The sequence below is a fragment of the Tiliqua scincoides genome, chromosome 2 (genome assembly GCF_035046505.1).
Source record: "Tiliqua scincoides isolate rTilSci1 chromosome 2, rTilSci1.hap2, whole genome shotgun sequence".
Classification (NCBI taxonomy): domain Eukaryota; kingdom Metazoa; phylum Chordata; class Lepidosauria; order Squamata; family Scincidae; genus Tiliqua; species Tiliqua scincoides.
The window spans coordinates 202774203-202798551 of NC_089822.1; the positions used below are offsets into that span (position 1 = coordinate 202774203).

A 24349-nucleotide genomic window follows, 5' to 3' on the forward strand; every position below is an offset into this window, starting at 1 on the left:
GGGACAAACATTGGATTGGTGGTCTTGACTTTTCCCTGATCTATCCCCAGCAAAAAAAAAAAAAAAAACTGGCTTCACAAAGTTTTGCAAATCATTTAATGTTACATCTTGTAATAGACAGAATTGTTAGCCAATGTTTCCATGGTTCAGAAGTGCTATTATCAAATCTTGACATTTAAGTAGCTCACATCCTGCGCCAGCTTATCTAGTGTAGGATGGAGCTGTTCAGTCTGTAATCCTCTTCCATATCTAATAGGGTTTCTATAATGGCTTCATCCTCCAGGCTGGGCTCCGGAACATTTCTGAAACTGCTCCTCACATCCATGCTCAAGGCCGAGACCTCCTCTGGAGAACCCAGTTCACTTGAGATTCTACATATTTGCTGCAGTTCATCCTCAAAATCCGATTTTTGTTGCAGCCTCTCTGATGGCCAAATAACTATGTTGTCATTTATGGTGGAAAAACAAGGTGGCAATGTTAGTCCCCAATACTTGTATAGCTTAAGGAAAAGATGACATGTCTGTAGGGCACAACTTTCAACCTAAATAACCCTAATTACCACAGAGACACAAATGCAATCAAAATTACATGCAGTTGATATTCAACAAGCCCACTAAGTTCCATTTTACCAACAAGGTAAATAGGTGCAAATACAAGCTCCCACCCCAACATATTGTTGTGACAGAAGCTACTACTTTCTGCAGTATGTTCTCTGTCCAAATCCAGCAGTTTCAGTTATCTTGCCCAGATGCCTTTAAGAGGGAACTGGACAAATTTCTGGAGGAAAAGTCCATCACAGATTTCAAGTCACGATAGGTATGTGCAAGCTCCTGATTTTAGAAATGGGCTATGTCAGAATGCCAGATGCAAAGGAGGGCACTAGGATGCAGGTTGTGTCTTGCTATCTTGTGTGCTCCCTGAAGCATTTGGTGGGCCACCGTGAGATACAGTAAGCTGAACCAGATGGGCCTTTGGCCAACCAGTGGGGCACTTCTTTATGTTCATATCTCATCACCTCATCTCTAGAGGTGTTTGTTTCCGGTAAGATAGGATTACGGCCCAAGTTTTACTGAATACAATGAGTTTACTTCTGAGTAAGGTAATTGTCAAACACCTCTCTTTGTCTCAACTGTAGATGGAAATCTTGAACTATATATGGAAATCTTTCTTCCTTGCTCCCCCTTATGCTTGAAGCTGCCCCCTGGAATACCTGCGAGATACTTCCTTACGCCCTCCCTTCAAATTCCTTAAAACCCACATTTTCTAGCCACAGGCACCTTGCCTTAGACCCCATTCTCTATAATAAATGCCTTGGAGCCCAATCCTATCCAATTTTCCAGCACCAATGCAGCCCATTGATAAGGGAGCAAGCATTCCCTTACCTTGAAGAGGCCTACAGGATTGCCTCCCCACCACCAGATGCAGTGCATGCCCCATTGGCACAGCTGCATCTGTGCTGGAAAGTTGGGTAAGATTGGGCCCCCAGTTACATCCAATTACAATCACTTATGCTTCTCCTGCCTTTAAACTCCTGCACCCCTCTGGTTTCCCTGGTGTAGCTATTTAGATTCTAAGCCTCTTGCAGCAGGGACCTGGCTTTTCACTCTGTGTAAAGCACCATGCACATTGATTGTGCTATATTTATTTAATAATAATAAAATAGTGCAATCAATGCTATTTATTTTTAAGAGCAGCACAAGACTTGATGGTTAGTGCCTGAATATAGCATAATGAAACTGGAGTATTCTAAATAATGAGTGCTAGTCTGGCCACCAGGACTTAGAACATCCTTTCCCAATCACATGCAAACGGCTAGGTAAGCTGTCTCTCTCATTTCATGGCCTTCTTGTGGGCATCCATCCAAAGTTCAAATCCATGTTACTAGTTCAAATCCATGTTAAGTAACTTGGCAAAGAAATATATTTATTTCAAGGTCTAGAACAGCCATTTTCAACTAGTGTGCCACAAGTGGTCCACAGGTGTGTCACAGGAATTTGGGGGAAGATAATTTATTGGTAGGGCCAATGGGGATGTGAGCCCCCCACGGGTAGCATGGTGTGCCTTGTCAATTGTCAAAAACCTGATGGTGTGCCCTGACAATTTTAGTGCCTTAGTAGTAGTAGGAAGTACATACTTCATGTCAAACTAACTTTGACAGCTGAAGTCCCGCCCCTTTTTACCAGAAATCCCACCCCCTGAGGGGGTTCAAGTGACCCCTCAAACAATTTCTCCCACTGCCCCCCACCACAGGGGAGGGTTTTTGTAGCACCCCGGCATTTTGTTTGGCGGGAAATGGAGCCCCCCAATAAAGTGTTGGAAAGGGGTTCATGTGACCCCTCAAACACCCCCCGTTCCCCTCGACCACTAGGGTGGGGTTTTGTAGCACCCCGACATTTGGTTTGGCGGAAAAAGGAGCCCCCCAATAAAGTGTTGGAAAGGGGTTCATGTGACCCCTCAAACAACACTCCCCATTCCCCTCGACCACTAGGGAAGGGTTTTGTAGCACCCCGACATTTGGTTTGGCGGGAAAAGGAGCCCCCCAATAAAGTGTTGGAAAGGGGTTCATGTGACCCCTCAAACACCCCCCATTCCCCTCGACCACTAAGGAAGGGTTTTGTAGCACCCCGACATTTGGTTTGGCAGGAAAAGGAGCCCCCCAATAAAGTGTTGGAAAGGGGTTCATGTGACCCCTCAAACAGCTCATCCCATCACTGTTGACCAATAGGAATTGGCTTTCAGGAACATGTCCGGGCATGCCAGGGCATGCCCCTGTATTTAAGACCCCGGCCCGAGTGTAAAAAAATTAAAAATAAAAATGGAGACTGTAGACGGGCAGTGCTTGGGTACAACTATCAATTTTTATAACGCTGTGGATCCACGTAGTAATTCACTTGAATGGGGTACACACATGGATGATTTAATTGGAAAGGTCCCCCTTGAGAGTGAAGAACCAGAGCCCTGTATTGGACTTCCAGAGGGGGTTTTATACAGGGGTAGTTCTCTGCCTGACAGCCAGGAAAGTGAAGTGGATTCAGCACCCTATTGGACGCAATCCATGGTAAGCAAAAAAAAAAGTGTTTTTTGGGGGGGGGGGAGAGTATGGGATGGTTTCGATATCGGGTACATGGGGTGGAGTGGAAATAATTTGCAATTTTCTTTTTAAAAAAAGTCAGATGCGGGAACTAGATGTTGCGCCACTAGACTGGTCGGCTGATGGGGATACCAGTGAAGATATCTGGAAAGTCCCAAAGAAGACAAATCCCCAGTGTCCGTGCATGTCTGTATGTAAAATTTTATGGGGGGGGGGGGTCTGAAATATAACTAGACACCTCAATCACTGAGAAGAAAAAAAAATGTGTGAGACATGATTTTTTTGTCTTGTCTTGGAAATTGAAGAGGATTTTGGACGCATGACTCTCAATGAGCCATTAGGCTGTTCCTGCTTCCCTAAAAAGCCGGAGGAGGAATGAAAATAACTGTGAAGAAGAAAATAAAATAGAATTACGTTATCTGATTGTGCGCGTTTCTGTGCTAACTGGAGCCATGGAAAAGCATGAGGAAATTTTAAAAAATATATATTATACACCTGGGGCAGTCGGGAGCTTTGGAGGGGTAAACACGCTCTTTCAAAAGGCCAAAAAGCAAAGTAAATCTCTGACTCAACAACATGTTCGGGACTGGCTTGCAGAGCAATGCAGATCTTGCATGACTAGGGAAATGATGCTTTCAATGGAATTTTAGAAGTAGAGAGAAGACATGGGGGTGAGAGAGGGATTGCTTATTAAAATGTGCATGTTTAGGAATAAAAATTATATTCTTTATATGAACTTTTGACTGTTCTGTTGCTTACAGGGGGGCTTTATTTCAATTGAATTTTAGAAGACATGGGCTTGGGGGCATGGGAGAATAGAACCTGCTCACATAGGGGTTACACCAAAAAAAAAAAAGGACTGAAAATCAGAAGCTGATCAGACACATTTCTTTTCTATATGGGAAAACAATTTCAGCTATGTGTAAAGGCACACAGCCCACATTGAATAATATAAGCCTCTGCTGACAGCCCCCCCCCCACACACACACAGAGGCAAGTTTCACAGAGTCACACAGACATGGTGGCTGGCATAGTACAAGAAAACAAGTTCAGGCCAAGAACACTGGAGAGCATGACCCACTCTGTCCCTGAATAAAATGCAGCAAAATTTAAATCTAACAGTCACACAGGCCCCTGCTCAAAACATTCTACCCCCTCCCAAAAAATCAGAGATTTCAAACAATTTGCACTGGCCACTTGTAAAGTGTAAAGGCACACAGCCCACATTGAATAATAGAAGCCTCTGCTGACACACACACACACACACACAGAGGCAAGTTTCACAGAGTCACACAGACATGCTGGCTGGCATAGTACAAGAAAACAAGTTCAGGCCAAGAACACTGGAGAGCATGACCCACTCTGTCCCTGAATAAATGCAGCAATATTCAAATCTATCAGATTCACACTGGAACACAGAACACATACACGCCCCACACATACAAATTCCAAGGCAAGGAGAGAGAGAGAGAGAGCGAGCAATATGCTTACCAAAAGAACTGCAGCCTTCTTTTCTGGAAGATGTACTGACACACACAATAAGGTGTCCCCTTTTAAAGGAAAAATCTCTGTACCCCTCACATCTGGACATTCCAATTAGTTTTTTCTTCCCAGGCCCATACAATAAACAAAAATGTTGGTAAGTTAGTATGTTTTTATTTTCACACCATAAATCTTAAAAAAAGTCACGGGTGTTGGATGTTATACACGTAAAAAACAGACCCCAAATTCTGCTTCCCATGTCAAAAAGTTTGAAAAATTTCCAAGTTATTGGAATGCAATAGTCCTGGATTAACCTGATAAACTATCCATTCTGTGTCTGGTTTTTGCACGTACAAAACCTTACACAGAATCTGATTCCCATGTCAAAAAGTTTGAAAAATTTCCAAGTTATTGGAATGAAATAGTCCTGGATTAACCCCAGTTTTGACCTGTGTCTGGTTTTTGCACATGCAAAAAAACCAGACACCAAATTCTATTCCCAGTCTCATGGATTGATAAAATAGCTGAAATTGTTTTCCCATATAGAAAAGAAATGTGTCTGATCAGCTTCTGATTTTCAGTCCTTTTTTTTTTTTTTGGTGTAACCCCTATGTGAGCAGGTTCTATTCTCCCATGCCCCCAAGCCCATGTCTTCTAAAATTCAATTGAAATAAAGCCCCCCTGTAAGCAACAGAACAGTCAAAAGTTCATATAAAGAATATAATTTTTATTCCTAAACATGCACATTTTAATAAGCAATCCCTCTCTCACCCCCATGTCTTCTCTCTACTTCTAAAATTCCATTGAAAGCATCCTTTCCCTAGTCATGCAAGATCTGCATTGCTCTGCAAGCCAGTCCCGAACATGTTGTTGAGTCAGAGATTTACTTTGCTTTTTGGCCTTTTGAAAGAGCGTGTTTACCCCTCCAAAGCTCCTGACTGCCCCAGGTGTATAATATATATTTTTTTAAAATTTCCTCATGCTTTTCCATGGCTCCAGTTAGCACAGAAACGCGCACAATCAGATAACGTAATTCTATTTTATTTTCTTCTTCACAGTTATTTTCATTCCTCCTCCGGCTTTTTAGGGAAGCAGGAACAGCCTAATGGCTCACTGAGAGTCATGCGCCCAAAATCCTCTTCAATTTCCTAGACAAGACAAAAAAATCATGTCTCACACATTTTTTTTTTCTTCTCAGTGATTGAGGTGTCTAGTTATATTTCAGACCCCCCCCCCCCATAAAATTTTACATACAGACATGCACAGACACTGGGGATTTGTCTTCTTTGGGACTTTCCAGATATCTTTACTGGTATCCCCATCAGCCGACCAGTCTAGTGGCGCAACATCTAGTTCCCGCATCTGATTTTTTTTAAAAAAGAAAATTGCAAATTATTTCCACTCCACCCCATGTAACCGATATTGAAACCATCCCATACTCCCCCCCCCCCAAAAAAAACACTTTTTTTTTTTGCTTACCATGGATTGCGTCCAATAGGGTGCTGAATCCACTTCACTTTCCTGGCTGTCAGGCAGAGAACTACCCCTGTATAAAACCCCCTCTGGAAGTCCAATACAGGGCTCTGGTTCTTCACTCTCAAGGGGGACCTTTCCAATTAAATCATCCATGTGTGTACCCCATTCAAGTGAATTACTACGTGGATCCACAGCGTTATAAAAATTGATAGTTGTACCCAAGCACTGCCCGTCTACAGTCTCCATTTTTATTTTTAATTTTTTTACACTCGGGCCGGGGTCTTAAATACAGGGGCATGCCCGGACATGTTCCTGAAAGCCAATTCCTATTGGTCAACAGTGATGGGATGAGCTGTTTGAGGGGTCACATGAACCCCTTTCCAACACTTTATTGGGGGGCTCCTTTTCCCGCCAAACCAAATGTCGGTGTGCTACAAAACCCTTCCCTAGTGGTCGAGGGGAACGGGGGGTGTTGTTTGAGGGGTCACATGAACCCCTTTCCAACACTTTATTGGGGGGCTCCTTTTCCCGCCAAACCAAATGTCGGGGTGCTACAAAACCCTTCCCTAGTGGTCGAGGGGAATGGGGGGTGTTGTTTGAGGGGTCACATGAACCCCTTTCCAACACTTTATTGGGGGGCTCCATTTCCCGCCAAACCAAATGTCGGGGTGCTACAAAAACCCTCCCCTGTGGTGGGGGGCGGTGGGGAAAGTTGTTTGAGGGGTCACTTGAACCCCCTCAGGGGGCGGGATTTCCGGTAAAAAGGGGCGGGACTTCAGCTGTCAAAGTTAGTTTGACATGAAGTATGTACTTCCTACTACTTGCCTTGTCAGTGTACCACGAGATGAAAAGGGTTGAAAATAGCTGGTTTAGAACCCTGATCTTGATGCCAAATATGAGCCTGCTATTTCCATATGCTAATAATGCTACTGCTCTTCACAGACCCAATTTTTTTTTTTCATTTTAAAGGACCCAGTCCTAACCAACTTTCCAGCACTGATGCAGCCATGCCAACAGGTGTGCACTGCATCCTGCCGTGGAGGGATAGTCACAGAGGTCTCCTCAAGGTAAGAGACCAAATGTTCCCATGCCTTGGGGCTGCATCGGTGCTGGAAAATTGGATAGGATTGGGCCTTAAGTCATGTTAATGGAGTTGGGGAAATATTACTCACCATTCATATCAGCAAGATCTTTTGGAGTCTCTTGACGGACATCACTAGCAGCTGTGCCTGCTTCTGACTTGGCTGGCCTTTCATCAGTTTTGCTGAGCACCACAAAACATTGTTACTGAACTACCAAGACCACAATCTCACATTCTAAGAAACAGCCTTTTAAAAGTATGAACCATCCTGTAGCAACAGGTAATGTATCCCAACACACATCAAATGGCAGATCTCTAAATGTTTCAATTCATGTTTAGAACAAAGAGCCCATGCACTGGTGTTACTTTTCCTGTACTGAGGAATGAGTGTTTTTGCATCTGTATGTCTGGTGTTGTGAGAAGCTGTTGTCAGATGTTAATAGCTACTAAACTGGCTTGGCTTTACAGATCTTCAAAGGAGATTGGCAAGGAAAACAAGAATACCCAAGATTGCTAAACCATAAGCTGGGGTGGCTTGTGGCCAAGGCTGCACTCCTATACACAGTGACGTGGCAGTAAATCCCATTCAACTCAATAGGACTCAACTCTGAATGCAGAGGATTGCGCCGCAAGGGACTGAGCTGTGAAGCAGGACTTCCCTGGCTCAAATCTTGCTTCTGCCTTGAATTCTCACTAAGTGGTCTTAGGCAAGCTACCCCCCTGCCAGCCTCAGCTGCAATATGGGGATAATGCTTATTTACCTTGCAGGGTTCTTATAAGGATAACTGGATAATAAATGGAAAACACTTCAAATGTTCAAGAGTACCATACAAATGCTAAGTACTATTATTGATGTACAGTCTACAGGAGACCTGTGGTCTAATGTAAAACACACACTTGATTTTTAGAAAAGTTTTGTCCTACACTTAGTCTTGGAAAAATGTCATTGGGAAAAATGTGGCTTTTAGCCAAGAATGTAAAAAGATGCCGAATCAGACAAATGGTCCGCCCAGCTCAGTACTGTCATCACAGGCCAGCAGCAACTCTCCCACCCTTGATAGGGTTTCAGACAGACATTTTTTTCTCTACCCTAGTGATGCAGGGAATGAAACACAGACATGCCTGCGTGCAAAGCATGCGCTCTACCACTGAATTACAGCTTTTGCCATTATGTGGATACAGGGAAAGCAGCAGCAGGAACAGATCTGTCCCTTTGCCTATGTCATGTGTGATTTTTTTAGGGGAGACCATATATTAGTAACTCACATTAATGTGAACTGCCCTTAAAAAAACACTTCACATGCCACAGACGACGATACCACTAACAATTGCCTAGCAAATTCTTGTAATGTCATCTATGGAAGAAATAACTGATTTGTGTTTTTAGACATGGAGGCAGTGACAGCATACAAAGATGCCTTGGTACCCCCTCCCAGGGCCTAGGAGGGGGGGGGGGTAAAGGGGGTAATTTGTACTAGGGCCCAGAGTCAGAAAGGGGGCCCAGGAGTTTCCTAGGATTTTCCATTTTCTAATCTCACCCAGACTCACTGTCTACACAGGATGCTGGGGGCATTACCGTGGGCACATGGCAGCAACCACTGCCACAAGCCAAACACACCAGGCCCCAAAATGCATATATTCCTTAGCAGCGTCACATCTGGGAGGAAACAGACCTGCTACAGTTGCTCTTTGGCCTGTGGCTCTGCTTACCATGAAGGAGTGTAGAAGAGCTCAGCAACACAGCTACTACAGAAATCAGTTTTGGTGTACACATGACACTTTCCATTCTAAAGTGAGCCTAACACAATGATACTAATCTCCTGCAATGATTTTCTATATTTGAAAGATTTCAGAGAGACTTAGGAGTGTGTTTGGTTTTCTGTATTACTGTATCTAGCTGCCAATACTGGGCAGGCTGGTAGACCTGAGCTCTGCATTGGGAAGACAGGTAGACCTGGGTTCCAAAGACTATGCCAGCTGTTATCACTTTCCCCCTGCCAGTTGTACCCCCATTCTGCCCACCCTCATTGCCACCCCCCACTCTGTTTCACCCTCTCCCACTTGGGGAAGGGGCCCAAAAGAAACTTTGTACCCCCTGATAAAATTCCTCTCAGAGGCCCTGCCCCCTCCCTAGTAATAAAATAATAGACTACAGCATTGACTATTCCCTGGGACCCCAGTTCTGCTGCATGAGGCAGCCAGCCTAATGGCAAGACCTGGGTATAATTTGTCTGAAAGTAAAAAGGATCATGGTGAACAAAAATATATAGCAAAGAGCCAGTGATACGACTGTATCCTCTTTGCCACTAGGCATTTGAGCATATTATACAGCCACAACTGTACAGCCACAACTGCTGCCCAAGCTTAGGAGGAAACATCTGTTATCTCTGCCTGTGTCAAACAGCTTCCAGTTGAAGACCTGCTTATCTCATAGCAGTAATCTAACTAGGGTTGCCGGTTTGCCACTAAATAATGATCGTCTTTCCTCAAGCTTTTGCAGTTTGCTCAGGTGAACAGATGGCTAAGGCTAAACTCAGGCATTTGGGGGCTCCTGCAGGATCATGCTGCTTTACTGCCGTGCTCTGTACTGTACCAGATTTCAAGGACTGGCAGCCTTGTGGTATTGCCAAGCCCTGCTTTGTAATATCACCAGGTGATATTTGCACCTAGCAGGTTTCTGGATGTACACCAGTAGTGGAGCTTGAGAGGGGAGAAACAGTAAGTACAGCAGGCACTGCAATGTGCTGTGTAAGCACCCCCTCCTACATGCCGGCAGAACCATTCTGGGCAGTGATGGTTATGTGCCGGAGATACCATTTGGTTCGGTGAATGCCTTTACATTGCCGTGGCTGCCTAGAATGGCTCCGTGAGTGGGAAGGGAAGGGGTGTTTACATGGCACATTGCAGTGCCTGCAGTTCCCTCCTCTCGAGCTACACTACTGATGCATCCTACCTGCCAGCCTGGCCTGTGTTGCAAGTCACATGGTTGCTGTGATGGTAGCAAGCAGGAAAGATTTACAAGCAAAGGCCAAAGAGAGCTGGGGGCACAAAGCTGAGCTCTTGTCCAAGGAATCTGAATGCTAATTTCTAGCCAAGGCTCAATAAGGGGATCACCTTAGGCAGAATATTTTATGGACTAGTAAAGGATGGATGATAGTTTACCATTAGATTGACCACCACCTGGGGCACCATGCTGATTTTCCATCTCAGGCACTGGTACGTCCCAAGGCAACCCTTCTGAGGACAGGAAGTCAAAAGAGCCAGCATCAAAAGTGAAGCTCAGATGCTTTGCCCAAGAACATTCAAATCAAGCCTGTGACAAACAAAGCATACCTTAGATGTCCTTTCCTCCATCTCTCACAGTCTTCCAAACTGATGAAAAACTGCCTGTCAGCCATGAAAATGGGAGGGTGCAGACATGTATTTTCCTTGCTGGTCAATGGTTCTCGTTTTGTGCACGGAGTATTGGAAGCTGAAGTCACTGGAGTGAGATTTGGCCTAAAGAAGGGATTCTCTTTCTCAGGAGCAGAAGACACTGGCAAAGACTGCTGGGGGGAGCATACAGCAGGGGGGGTGGCTTCTTCCTTGTGACTAAGGAGATCCACACAGGGAGGCGTTAAGGGCTGTGTTGTTTGCACGTCAAAGTTCTGGTTAGTGGCACTGTCTGGGGAGTGATGAAAGAGAACTGAGAGATCTTCCACTGCTCTGTCAATAGCTGCAGTCAGCTCCTTCCGGCATCTGCTCAGCTTTTCGGACATCTTGCCTGAAAAGGAAAAGTACTTTATTATCTGGGACCTTGGCTACATATGTGAAAGATGCAGTTGAAGTTAGCATACAAACTAGATGAAAGCAGTACTAAGCAACCTACTCTTCCTGAGCCTATGCAGTCAGCCAACCTCGTGTTTGCCATTCATCTCTAAAGATGCAGTGTCTCCAGTACACATCTATTAATGTTAATTTAGAAAAAAAAAGCAGAAGCACTTCACAGACACATTTTTCCCCAAAGACTTCACAATGTTAGGTTATGATCATTTTACATGTGTGCCAAGCAGAGTTTTAACTGAATACAGTTTTTACAGGGCTACCCCAATTGTAGTTTGGAATTCACACAGCAGGAAACACTTCTGGCTAGTAAAGCTAGACTGTGGATAGAATGCTAGGCTCTGAAGTGCTGGCACCAGGTTTCTGAGGGCCTTGACACAAAACCCTGCATTAAGCCTCAAAACCCCCCTCCCCCCCCAAATATCTCATTGGACATTACAATCACTTTGTGCTTTGCCCAAGAACATTCAAATCAATCCTGTGACAAACAAAGCATACCTTAGATGTCCTTTCCTCCATCTCTCACAGTCTTCCAAACTGATGAAAAACTGCCTGTCAGCCATGAAAATGGGAGGGTGCAGACATGTATTTTCCTTGGACCAAGGACTTGGATCAGACAGGTGGGTCATCTACATCAGACATGGGCCCTTGGACAGTATCCAACATGGACACTACCCTTGGCCTGGGTTCAGATTCCCACTCAGCAATGAAGCTTATTGGATGATCTTGAATTCTCTCTCTCCCTCTTTGTAGATCATGATGTCTCAACCTAATCTATCTCATCAGGATTTTGTGAGGATAATTTTGGGAAGTTGCATGTATGGTACCCTGGATTTGTTGGAGAAATGTGGGATAAAAATAAGCTAATTTGAAATACCGAATGCAGGCTTTGAAATGGTGGAGACTGAAGGTGCAGCAGAGCTTTATTGTTCAACTACAGATAGATCACTGACAGTTGTCATTATTTAATAATGACTTTTTATATCATGTATTACTTTAAAATTTTTAATTGTACTAGACTTTTCCAATGTATGCAATACTTCCAGATAGCTCTTTCCCCAGCAAACCTTACCCACTGAGGTCCACATGCTATCCTGTTCATCAACTCAAATTAAACACTCTAGAGCAACTATTAACCCCTAGTAGATACAGCCATGAAGGGCACAATCCTAACCAGGTCTACTCAGAAGTAAGTCCTATTTTGTTCAATGGGGCTTACTCTCAGGAATGTGTGGTTAGGATTGCAGCCTAAAGTAAATTAGAACCCATCTGTAAATACATATGCATTAAGAGAGCACAAGAACTCTCCCTTTTACTATTGTGAACACCTTGACTGCAACTACATGATCAGATAATTAATGACTTATGGGGCCATTAATCCACATTAAGCATTCTTTTGAGTAAGAATGACCCTTGTAAGTCAAAACATGGAACCAGGTATGAATTCTTCACCTTCTGTTGAGTTGTCCCAATAGGCAGACAAGTGCAGAAAAGGACAGCAATTGCACAGACACTTTTGTTAATATATGAAGTCAGCTGGATGTGGTGGCTCTCAGTCAACAGCCTGGTGCCCCACCTTGAATGCTCAACTGTCACGGAACCTTTGCCTCTGCTAGAACTTTCTCCCAAGTCTGCACCTGGTGCCATTTGCCCAATAGAATAAAGAGGAATAAAATCAAATGCACTTCCAATCCCATGAGTAGAATTCTGTTAAGCTGCCCTCTCCCACATGAGCTGGTCAGGTTAATATTACCCACCTGAATTACTACACCTTGTGTTTTATCACATCAACATTCATTTTCTGCCCTTCTCCATATATTCATCCATTGATGGCATCTTTGCTAGGATTGCCAGAGTTTCCTTTTCTCCATGTCAAAATCATGGAGAATTTGAACAACTTTGAACAAAATCAAATGCACTTCCCCCAACACAAGGGAGAAAAATGAAACTGAATACCTTTTGCCAGTTTCCTTTCAATAGTCTCTGGGCCCAATCCTGTCAAACTTTCCAGTGCTGATGCAGACACAGTGTAACCCCAAGGTAAGGGAGCGAGTATTCCCTTACCTTAGAGAGGCCTCTATGATTACCCCCCCCCCCCCCCCACACACACACCTCAAGAAGCAGCACACACATTGCCACAGCTGCGTCAGCCCTGGAAAGTTGAATGGGATTGGGCCCCCTGTCATGCAGTTCTTTTCATGGTCCTAGTGCATAGTTAGGAAAGTCAACACAGGAACACTAGATACAACTTGAGTCAACACTTACAGGAATTCTTTTTAGCAGAGCTCCTTTTTTGCTTGGATCACTTCTCTTTCTACATTATGAACTTTTCTATATAGATAAGCAAAATTTGGGGCAGAAACTCTAAAGCACCTAGCACAGCCATTTTCAACCACTGTGCCATGGCACACTGGTGTGCCATGAATGGTCCCCAGATGTGCCCTGGGAATTTGGGAGAAGGTCATTTATCAATAGGACCATTGGTGGATGTGAGCCCCCATTGACAGCACAGTGTGCCTAGTCAATTGTCAAAAAGCTGATGGTGTGCCTTGACCATTTTAGTGCCTTGCCAGTGTGCCTCGAGATGAAAAAGGTTGAAAATCACTGACCTAGCAGATAGATTATCTGATATAAAATGAAGCCCATTATACCTGGGTAAACATCTTCCCATGTCTTTATTCTTTCTCTATTACCTAATCAGTGATTTACAGCCCAATCCTATGCATGTCTACTCAGAAGTAGGTCCTATTATAATCAATGGGCCTTTCTCCCAGGTAAGCATGGATAGTATTGCAGCCTTAGCACACAATCCTAACCAGGTCTACTCAGAAGTAAGTCCTATTTTGTTCAATGGTGCCTACTCTCAGGAAAGTGTGGTTAGGATTGCAGCCTTAGTCACCCATTCATGCGCTGATAAGGTTTATTCCATCATTCTCATGGCATTTTATCCTGTAATTTCCTTTACATTTCTTATCTAGTTTACTACCTACAGTAGTAACAAATTCATGACTGTTTATAAATGGAAATCTGGGAGACCCATTATGTCACCATTCTATAGAACAGGTTTAGCATCCCTCATCCAAAATGGTCCAAAAACTAAACATTTTTTGAGCACCAATTTGACTCCACAACTGGAAAATGACACCTTTGCTTTTCTGATGTTTCCATGTACACCCACTTTGTTTCATGCTCAAAAATCATTTAAAATATTGTATAAAATTACCTTCAAGCTATGTGTGTATGAAACATAAGTGAATTTCATTTTTAGACTTGTGTCCCATCCCAAGATATCTCTTTATGTATATGCAAATATTCCAAAATCGAGAAAACTCTGAAATACTTCTGGTCCCAACCATTAAGGGATACTCAGCCTGTACTAATAAGAACATAAGAACAACCCCACTGGATCAGGCCATAGGCCCATCTAGTCCAGCTTCCTGGATCTCACAGCGGCCCACCAAATGCCCCAGGGAGCACACCAGATAACAAGAGACCTGCATCCTGGTGCCCTCCCTTGCATCTAGCATTCTGACATAACCCATCTCTAAAATCAGGAGGTTGCGCATACGCATCATGGCTTGTACCCCATAATGGATTTTTCCTCCAGAAACTTGTCCAATCCCCTTTTAAAGGCGTCTAGGCTAGATGCCAGCACCACATCCTGTGGCAAGGAGTTCCACAGACTGACCACACGCTGAGTAAAGAAATATTTTCTTTTGTCTGTCCTAACCCGCCCAACACTCAATTTTAGTGGATGTCCCCTGGTCCTGGTATTATGTGAGAGTGTAAAGAGCATCTCCCTATCCACTCTGTCCATCCCCTGCATAATTTATGCAGTATTATAAATACTAGATTATAAAAGTTCACATGTACCTTATACCTCAAAAGAAATATCGAGAAAGTGTTAATTTCAATCAGAAGTCTTTATAGCAGAAACTGTTCATGCACATAATGGTTGGGTGCAATGGAAGCCACAAATTTTGGATGCCTGCTATATATCATCCCAAAAGACCCAGTTTGCATGTTCCTGGCATCCTTGGAACAGAGTAGGAAGTACCCCCATTTTGTTTAGCCCTAAGAATTCCAACAGAGACACCAAATGTTGGCAAAAATCCATGAATAGTTGGTTATTTTTACTATAGACATTGCCCTGTTAAAGGAGGACACAGGAAGAGCCTTGGTGTATAAAGGTGCTTTGTAACCCTGCCCTTTTGTAGCTGATAGCCAAAAAGTACTACACCCAAGTTGCATGGGAAAAAAAATCAAATTCATAGAGCCTGTGTCTTCTGTTGTTTACCAGAAGCAAATCCCACCAGCTGCAATTAGGTCTATTCCCAAATGTACACAGACCACAACATCTGCTTCTCTAGGACAACCAGGCAAGTGATTCAAACTAAAGCAGTCTTTTTTGTTTAGTCTTCTTCCTAGCTCATAGAGCAATGGTTCTCAAACATTTTCAGCTAGTAGCTCCCTTGACCTACTGAGCCATTGGCTGTGGCTCCTCATTAGGGCTACAATCCTATACATCAGTGTTTCTCAAACAGTGGGTTGGGACCCACTAGATGGGTCACGAGTCAATTTCAAGTGGGCTCCCTCATTTCAATATTTTATTTTTAATAGACTTGATGCTACCATGGTATGTGACTGCATTTGGGAATATGTTACAGACCTGTACTTTTAACAAGCTGCTATGTATATTTTTGAACATTGATAGTAAATGGGACTTACTCCTGGGTAAGTGTGGGTAGGATTGCAGCCTAGGATTGTTAAACATTTTCCTGATTGTTGATGTCACTTCCGGTCATGACATCACTTCTGGTGGGTCCTGACAGATTCTCATTCTAAAAAGTGGGTCCCCGTGCTAAATATGTGAGAACTACTGCTATACATTGAATAGGGCAGCTAGTTTTTTTGCAAAGATTCCACAGCTCCCGTGGCTGGTTTCTGCAGAATCCCAGGGAGCCACAGTTTGGGAACCACTGCTATAGAGATACTTAGCAGATAAAAGGATGTGTTTTATAAAAAAGCTTCACATCTCTTTTCAGTTCAAAACAATAAAACCATCAATACAATCATTTGCTAGTCAGCCAAAAACTACTCTAGACAATTTAGAAAAACACTCCTTCCTACTTATTCTTCCATTGCTTATCAAAACAAAGTGGAATTAAATCTCCAGAAAATCAGGTATCTGAATTACTCAGTATGTTTACTACTTGGAAGAATCCTGCTCCAATTGAGGATATTAGGAAATATGAACCTTTTAAATAGCAGGGTGGAGGATCAGTAACTTAAAACACATGGGAAATTATATTAAATGGCCGCACTTAATCTATATATGTCCACCCACTTTAGAAAAAGACCTAGGGTTGGGAGTCATTCTGTTTTCAATGTAGTTTTCTGTTGTGTAGCTGTAACCTATTCCACTGATAGAGGCTGCACTCCTATGCACACTTATTTGGACGTGTTAACTCAGTGAGGCCTACTTCTAAGTAAAAATACCTAGGATTGCAGCATGTGTTTCTCTGTGGGGCTAGAAGGAAGTTTATTTCAAATCTTGGAGGAGTGCATTTGGCTAGCAGGGTCACAAGTTTTGCAGGCTCTGTAAAGGAACGAGAGAAGGGTCAGAGTCCCATTTTTCATTGAACCTGTCTGTTCCCAGGCAGACAAAACTTGCTACCTTTGCTTGCAAGTGGAACCATTTTGCAAGGCAAAGCAAAGAAGAATCAAAGATATGGAGAGAATTTTTATTCCTATAAAGAGAAAGGAACAACTATGTAACTGGGGAAGAGTAATTCTTTGTCTCTCAGGCTATCTGAGAGTATTCAAGCAACAGAATACCCATCTGGCAGCCCAATCCTACCCACACTTTCCTGGGAGTAAGCCCCATTGACTCCAATGGGACTTACTTCTGAGTAGACATGCACAGGACTGGGCTGTCAATTGCCTATTCTGCATTTCATTGTTCCTTAGGAGAATGTGGGTAAAAAGAATGGGGTTGGGGGGTTCCTCATTTTGTGAGGAGGAGGTAGGACTTGTTCCACTATCACTCTGCCACTGTCTCCTGAAAATGAGTCTTTTAAGATGCTTAGTGAAAAGTCTCTGTTATCAATGCAATTTGTATAAGAATTGGCAGGTGTATAATTATATACCCCTCAAAAAATTAATCTCTCTTCTGATCACAATTTATCATAACACATTTCCATTGAACTTGCCAACAGAAAATTCTACCTGTACACAAGCTGATTGTGTATGTTTCTGACACTACGGCTGGCTTACAATTACATTTCCCTTATTTTGGCCAGACTGCACTGAAATGTTGTGGATGTGTATATAATGCTACAAAAAGTAAATGGAAAAACCTGAGCAAAGATTCAGAATAAAATAAATCCATCCCCCCCATCTCAGTTCTAGGCAGTGGAATGACAACAGGCACACCTGATTCAGACAAAAATTAGAGGCCAGAAGTCCTTTGAATGTAGAATCAGTACATCTGAAAGTTACCATATTTACCGATTCCAAAGTAATCTGCATGTATGGAGCTCTTTTCTTAAACATCCCATTTGATTGTAGGATGCTGACCCTAACAATGCACCAAACAGTCATGGCTCAGTCTCCACCCTCCCTGATTCAGCTGAAGGTAGATACTCCTGCATGTCATGTGGGGTGTGGAACAAATCTTTCTTCTCCCATCACTTCCATCCAATTTCTCTACACAAGTGCTCATATCATACTGAACAAACTACAGCAGTTATGGAAGGCTCTTGGGCCTTCAAATGTGAGAAGCTTATCAAGAAAGTGCCCCCCACCCCAAATTTCATAATTTGGTCCATATCTTGTTCCTTCTTGCTCTTTTAGAAAATGCACCATCACTTTTTGCATTTTCAATGCATCTCTCAACCTCTACAAATAACAAATAATACTGAGAATGATGATTTCACACGGAGCTCTAAACTGACATCTCTGTCCCTGATGGGATGTCAGTTCTGAGTCCAGACTCTTGCTCTCTAGTAGGATAGGATGGGTAGCTAAGCCTTTTATAAAAAAAATACAAGAATTGGGAACAGACTATACTTCCTTTCCAGAGAGCAAAGTAATAGAGCAAAGTATTAAAGGGTTTAGAGCCCTTTATAACCTAAAACTTGGGCCAGGAGAGAAACTGCCAGGAAGTATGGCAATCTTTTCAAAGCTTGGATTAAGAACATAAGAACATAAGAACAGCCCCACTGGATCAGGCCATAGGCCCATCTAGTCCAGCTTCCTGTATCTCACAGCGGCCCACCAAATGTCCCAGGGAGCACACCAGATAACAAGAGACCTCATCCTGGTGCCCTCCCTAGCATCTGGCATTCTGACATAACCCATTTCTAAAATCAGGAGGTAGCGCTTACACATCATGGCTTGTACCCTGTAATGGATTTTTCCTCCAGAAACTTGTCCAATCCCCTTTTAGTCGTCCAGGCTAGACGCCAGCACCACGTCCTGCGGCAAGGAGTTCCACAGACCAACCACACGCTGAGTAAAGAAATATTTTCTTTTGTCTGTCCTAACCCGCCCAACACTCAATTTTAGTGGATGTCCCCTGGTTCTGGTATTATGTGAGAGTGTAAAGAGCATCTCCCTATCCACTCTGTCCATCCCCTGCATAATTTTGTATGTCTCAATCATGTCCCCCCTCAGGCGTCTCTTTTCTAGGCTGAAGAGGCCCAAATGCCGTAGCCTTTCCTCATAAGGAAGGTGCCCCAGCCCAGTAATCATCTTAGTCGCTCTCTTTTGCACCTTTTCCATTTCCACTATGTCTTTTTTGAGATGCGGAGACCAGAACTGGACACAATACTCCAGGTGTGGCCTTACCATCGATTTGTACAACGGCATTATAATATTAGCCGTTTTGTTCTCAATACCCTTCCTAATGTTCCCAAGCATAGAATTGGCCTTCTTCACCACCGCCGCACATTGGGTCGACACTTTCATCGACCTGTCCACCACCACCCCAAGATCTCTCTCCTGATCTGTCACAGACAGCTCAGAACCCATCAGCCTATATCTAAAGTTTTGATTTTTTGCCCCAATGTGCATGACTTTACACTTACTGACATTGAAGCGCATCTGCCATTTTGCTGCCCATTCTGCCAGTCTGGAGAGATCCTTCTGGAGCTCCTCACAATCACTTCTGGTCTTCACCACTCGGAAAAGTTTGGTGTCGTCTGCAAACTTAGCCACTTCACTGCTCAACCCTGTCTCCAGGTCATTTATGAAGAGGTTGAAAAGCACCGGTCCCAGGACAGATCCTTGGGGCACACCGCTTTTCACCTCTCTCCATTGTGAAAATTGCCCATTGACACCCACTCTCTGCTTCCTGGCCTCCAACCAGTTCTCAATCCATGAGAGGACCTGTCCTCTAATTCCCTGACTGTGGAGTTTTTTCAGTAGCCTTTGGTGAGGGACCGTGTCAAACGCCTTCTGAAAGTCCAGATATATAATGTCCACGGGTTCTCCCAAATCCACATGCCTGTTGACCTTTTCAAAGAATTCTATAAGGTTCGTGAGGCAAGACTTACCCTTACAGAAGCCATGCTGACTCTCCCTCAGCAAGGCCTGTTCATCTATGTATTTTGAGATCCTATCTTTGATGAGGCATTCCACCATCTTACCCGGTATGTATGTTAGGCTGACCGGCCTATAGTTTCCCGGGTCCCTCCTCTTTCCCTTTTTAAAAATAGGCGTGACATTTGCTATCCTTCAATCTTCTGGCACTGTGGCCATTTTGAGGGACAAGTTGCATACCTTAGTCAAGAGATCTGCAACTTCATTCTTCAATTCCTTAATAACTCTTGGGTGGATGCCATCAGGGCCCGGTGACTTATTGATCTTTAATTTATCAATGAGGTCTGAAACATCTTCTCTTTTAACCTCTATCTGACTTAACTCCTCGGTCAGGAGGGGCCGTTCGGGCAGCGGTATCTGCCCGAGGTCTTCTGCCGTGAAGACAGATGCAAAGGACTCATTTAATTTCTCTGCCATCTCTAAGTCTCCTTTTATCTCCCCTTTCCCTCCCTCACCATCCAGAGGGCCAACCGCTTCTCTGGTGGGTTTCCTGCTTCTAACATATTTGAAGAAGCTTTTATTATTCCCCTTAATGTTGCTGGCCATTCGTTCCTCATAGTCTTGCTTGGCCTCCCGTATCACCTTCTTACATTTCTTTTGCCACAGTTTATGTTCCTTTTTATTCTTCTCATTAGGGCAAGACTTCCATTTACGGAAGGAAGCTTCCTTGCCCTTCACAGCCTCTCTAACTTGGCTGGTTAGCCATGCGGGCACTCTCCTGGATTTAGTGGAACCCTTCTTTCTTTGCGGTATACACCTCTGCTAGGCCTCTATTACTGTTGTTTTAAGCAGCCTCCACGCACTCTGGAGAGATTGGACTCTTTTTCCCTCCCTTTCAACCTCCTTCTAACCAGCCTCCTCATTTATTTCTGATTTATCCTCTGATTTATTTAAGCAGTACACAATAAAAAGGTGTTGGAATGATCTGAAGTCCACCAAGTTCGAAGGTCAACAGATTTCAACAGATTCTTCTACAGCAGCACCCACCAAACCACAGCCCGTAAGCCTTATCAGGGGCACTCCCCACAATGCGCAGGGCTTATTGTCCTAGTGCCTGCTTACAAGAAACCCACCCAATTGCTGAAGCACAACCCGCTGTATAGTCACACTTGCCTGGAAATCCAGGTGCAAAGCCTGCTGGGCCAGTGGGCTATAGACATGACTGCCTAGAGCATTGCTCTACACCTATCAGGCGGGCTCCTTGTGAGTGCCATACCAGAATGGTAAGCACTGGTCCAAATGGGGACTGCTTTTTCAGTGCACAGCAGTTGCAAGTTTGGTGACCGCTGCTGTACAGAGGAAAAAAGCTGTTGTAACTAGGCAATGTTTGATAGAGACAAACCTTTCAATAAATAGGAGCGCAGACCTGAAGATCTACTGCACATTCCCATGTATCACGCAGACACAGCAGAGAGTCCAGACTTAGTGCAATCCATTCCTTTTTATTTATTTTTTTCCTTTATACAGTAAAGCCAGCCACTTACAAAGTGCTAGTCTAAAAACGGATTTTGACGCTATACAGAATATACACACCAGCTAGGATCCAGCAAGGTCAGAGACAAATTCAGGTTCCTAACATCTTTACAGCATTTAGAAGAAATTTAGTTCAAGAGTCCCAAATCACCCACAAACAAAGTGTGCGCTTGATCTGATCATACTAAAAGCAGTGAAAAACAGATCCTGCTTCAGTACGGTGCAGAAAATACATACTGGTTACATAGTTACTCTCTTATTTTTAAATATTTGCTTCCTTATCTGTCCAAACATTACATTCCAAAAGAAAACATAACCCAGAAAAATAGGGGGAACCCCCCCAAAACAAAACACAGTGCAGTGCTATAACTGGAATCTAACCTTAAATAGATCTAAGCCCCCCGCCATACCAAGTGTGCAGAAAAAAAAATATCCAGTTGAGGTAAAGCCTCAAAACCAATTTTTAAAATCTAGGAGCATCAGTAACGAAATCCAACAACTCAAATCTCAGTGCTTTAATTTAGGTGGACCATTTTGTGGTTCTCGTTTGTAATCACTGGAAGACTGCCAGTGAGCAGAATGCATCGGGTAATTAGGAGAACTCTGCTAACAATTACAGAGGATGAACATTTGCCATTTTAGAACTCAATTAAAAGTGGCCAAACTGATCAAGTGGCCACTGGTACTAGTTGTCTGGGCTGCTGCAGGGCAAGGAGTTCAGTCTGGGAAATAAATGCTTCCCTGTCTGTTTCATGGGAGACTTGATTCCTGAGAACATGTCAGAGCACTAAATGAAACATCCCCTTCTCCAGATACTGAGATAGGCTTCAAAGCCATTATTGCTTAATAAGGTCATAGGTGTATGTGCAAGATTCCATGGTATTACCAGAACCCTCTCCCCTCTCTACAAGGCCCTCTTCTCCCATGCTGGTTAGATGAATATAATTATAGCTCCTTCCCAAATGCACAAAGGTGTTGAGGTGGGTGGCTATGAGGAGAACATTTCCCTTTGCCCTCTCTTTGCAAATGGAAAAAGGCCTAAAAAGGCTGGGGGCAACAGGAGGAGACTTATCACATAGCTATGAAGAATAGCTAGAAACAAAAAATAATGGGTATTCATATGGAGATAAGCCAGTCAACATCATTTCTGTGAAGTCTTCCAAAGAGAAGGGGCCCTAAATCTTTCAAGGTGCTGTTAAGACTTTGCCCAGGAACAGAACAGATTGTAACTTGTTTTGGGGGGCTGTTCCTCCGGGAAACATGGTTCCAGCTCCCTGATGGGCCACGTGGAAAACTGACAGATAAAGCTCCCCATCATAAAGTGTGCAAGTTACCATGTGAACCAGATCAAGAAAATTCGAACTGCTGAAAGAAACAGAGCGTGCAAATACCCACAGGTTTAATGTCAAGTACTGTATGGGCTGATTAATACTTCTACAAGGAAGGTGGGGTGGGGTGGCTGCTTTTTATTTCCCAAAGCCATTAGTTCTCTCTCAGTAGCAGCTCTGTGGTAGCAGAGTGCTGATAGTGTCAAAACAAGCCGAAGTCAAGTGAAATCAAGCTGCTCGTAACAAGAAGATGAAGAGCGTTAATCAGAACTGCTCCTCAGAGAGATCAGTCAGCAACTCCTGTTTGTGAACCAGGGGGCTAGGGAAAGACAAAAAACAAGAAGGCTACTGCCCACAAGCTCACCATACCATGCCTTGTTGGTATGGGCCTGCAAGCAGTATTTGTGTTACATGAGATGGAAGCTCATGCCAAATGAACACCTCTGCAGTACTCCAGACACTGCACAGCTCATGCATCTTTCACAATGCACAGAGCTTAAAACACACATTGCTCCTCAGTATTAGCCTATTTACAGCCCACATTTTGAGCTTCCCCTGTAATCCAACACAGCCACTAATTCCCTATTATGCCACTCCAGCCACACAGCACAACTCCTGCTTCCACACAGCTTCTTCCACACTATAGATTTAGAGAACACTTTATTGAATGGCTAAGATTTAATTTGTCTTTAAAGCTCTTTGGCTATAATATGCCCAAGTGTTGTCATCTTAATGCTTCTCCTGTGCTATTATCAATTTTCAATGCTCACTGAGCCTTCCAGTGCTGGACTTTGTAAAAGTCTTACAGGCAGAACAAAATCAGATCTCAGATGCATTTTCAAATAAGCAATTTGACTATTTGAACACTTCCAGGTAGGCTCAGTTAGTATCCATGCCATCACATTCCTCCGATGTAAGTTCAGCACTTGTGCAAGAAGATGAGTCGCTTTTGAACTTGCTATCTCTGCGCTGGTAGAACAGAACATAGGCTGCTTTTGTCTGCAAAAAATAGAAAAAATGTTTCAGATTGAAAGTATGATGATACAATAAGTTACTAACACATCTCCAAGTCTAAACAATCTCAGGACTTCCAACAGCAATATTCAGCTCTGTAATAACTCCAAAGACCCCTAGGGGGTCATAATCCTGCTATTTAATTTATTTGAATTATTTATACCCTGTCTTTTTGCAAAAGAGAGCCCAGGTTGCTATTAGGAAAGCTGGAGGCTGACTAGGGGATCAGTGCCTAGTGATTAGTACTCCGTGCACCCCTTCCAGTTTTCTGCTTCATTGATTTACTGGTAAGTGATTGAACATGGATGGTGGGGGAGAACTGGTAGATCAGGGGTGCTCACACTTTTTTGGCTCGAGAGCTACTTTGAAACCCAGCAAGGCCCGGAGATCTACCAGTTTTTTTACAATGTTCGCACCATCATAACATATAACATTTATGTGTACAATGTATGTTGGTGTACCTTGAGCCCTACTGAGTATAACAGGACTTACTCCTGAGTAGACATGCCTAGGATTAGGCTGTGAGGCTGCAATCCTAGCCACACTTACCTGGGAGTAAGCCCCATTGAGTACAATGGGCCTTACTCCCGGCGTTTCCTCCTAGAGGCACCTGAAGGGGGGGGTCGGCACTCCGCGATCTACTCATTTTGCCTCGCAATCTACCGGTAGATCGCGATCCACCTATTGAGCACCCCTGTGGTAGACAGTAGCTGCCACCATCCCAGGGGAAACCAGGCAGAACATGGACCAGTTCTACTCTAGTTCGAACTCACTCAAGTACCAGCAAACATGAACTAGGCAGGCAAGGAGGAAAAATATAATCCAGTTATTAAAAGAAAAAGGAATTAAAATGAGGTGGGGTGGAGAGAAGTATAACAAGGAAACAGGTGAAAAATGCCTAGACCTGGTTGGATGGCCACAAAAACATAATTTGACAGAACTGAATACAGTTAACTAGTAATGCCCAGCAGGGGGAGC

General features: G+C 43.6%; 2 protein-coding genes across 2 annotated transcripts in view; both read right to left on the reverse strand.

Moving 5' to 3' along the window:
* Positions 1-205: 205 nt before the first annotated feature.
* Positions 206-10909, reverse strand: C2H3orf62 (chromosome 2 C3orf62 homolog). Its single transcript, XM_066613248.1, has 4 exons — positions 10464-10909; positions 7218-7313; positions 1774-1778; positions 206-438 (listed from the first exon to the last, which is right to left on the reverse strand). The coding sequence occupies exons 1-4, from the start codon at positions 10886-10888 to the stop codon at positions 206-208; spliced, it is 759 nt and encodes a 252-aa protein (XP_066469345.1). The 5' UTR covers positions 10889-10909.
* An 11857-nt stretch (positions 10910-22766) lies between these two features.
* USP4 (ubiquitin specific peptidase 4) overlaps positions 22767-24349 on the reverse strand; it is a 47273-nt gene continuing 45690 nt past the window's right edge. The window contains exon 22 of the mRNA XM_066613865.1: positions 22767-23356. Coding sequence (XP_066469962.1) covers positions 23237-23356 — 120 coding nt within the window. The 3' untranslated portion in view covers positions 22767-23236. The remainder of the gene's footprint in view (positions 23357-24349) is intronic.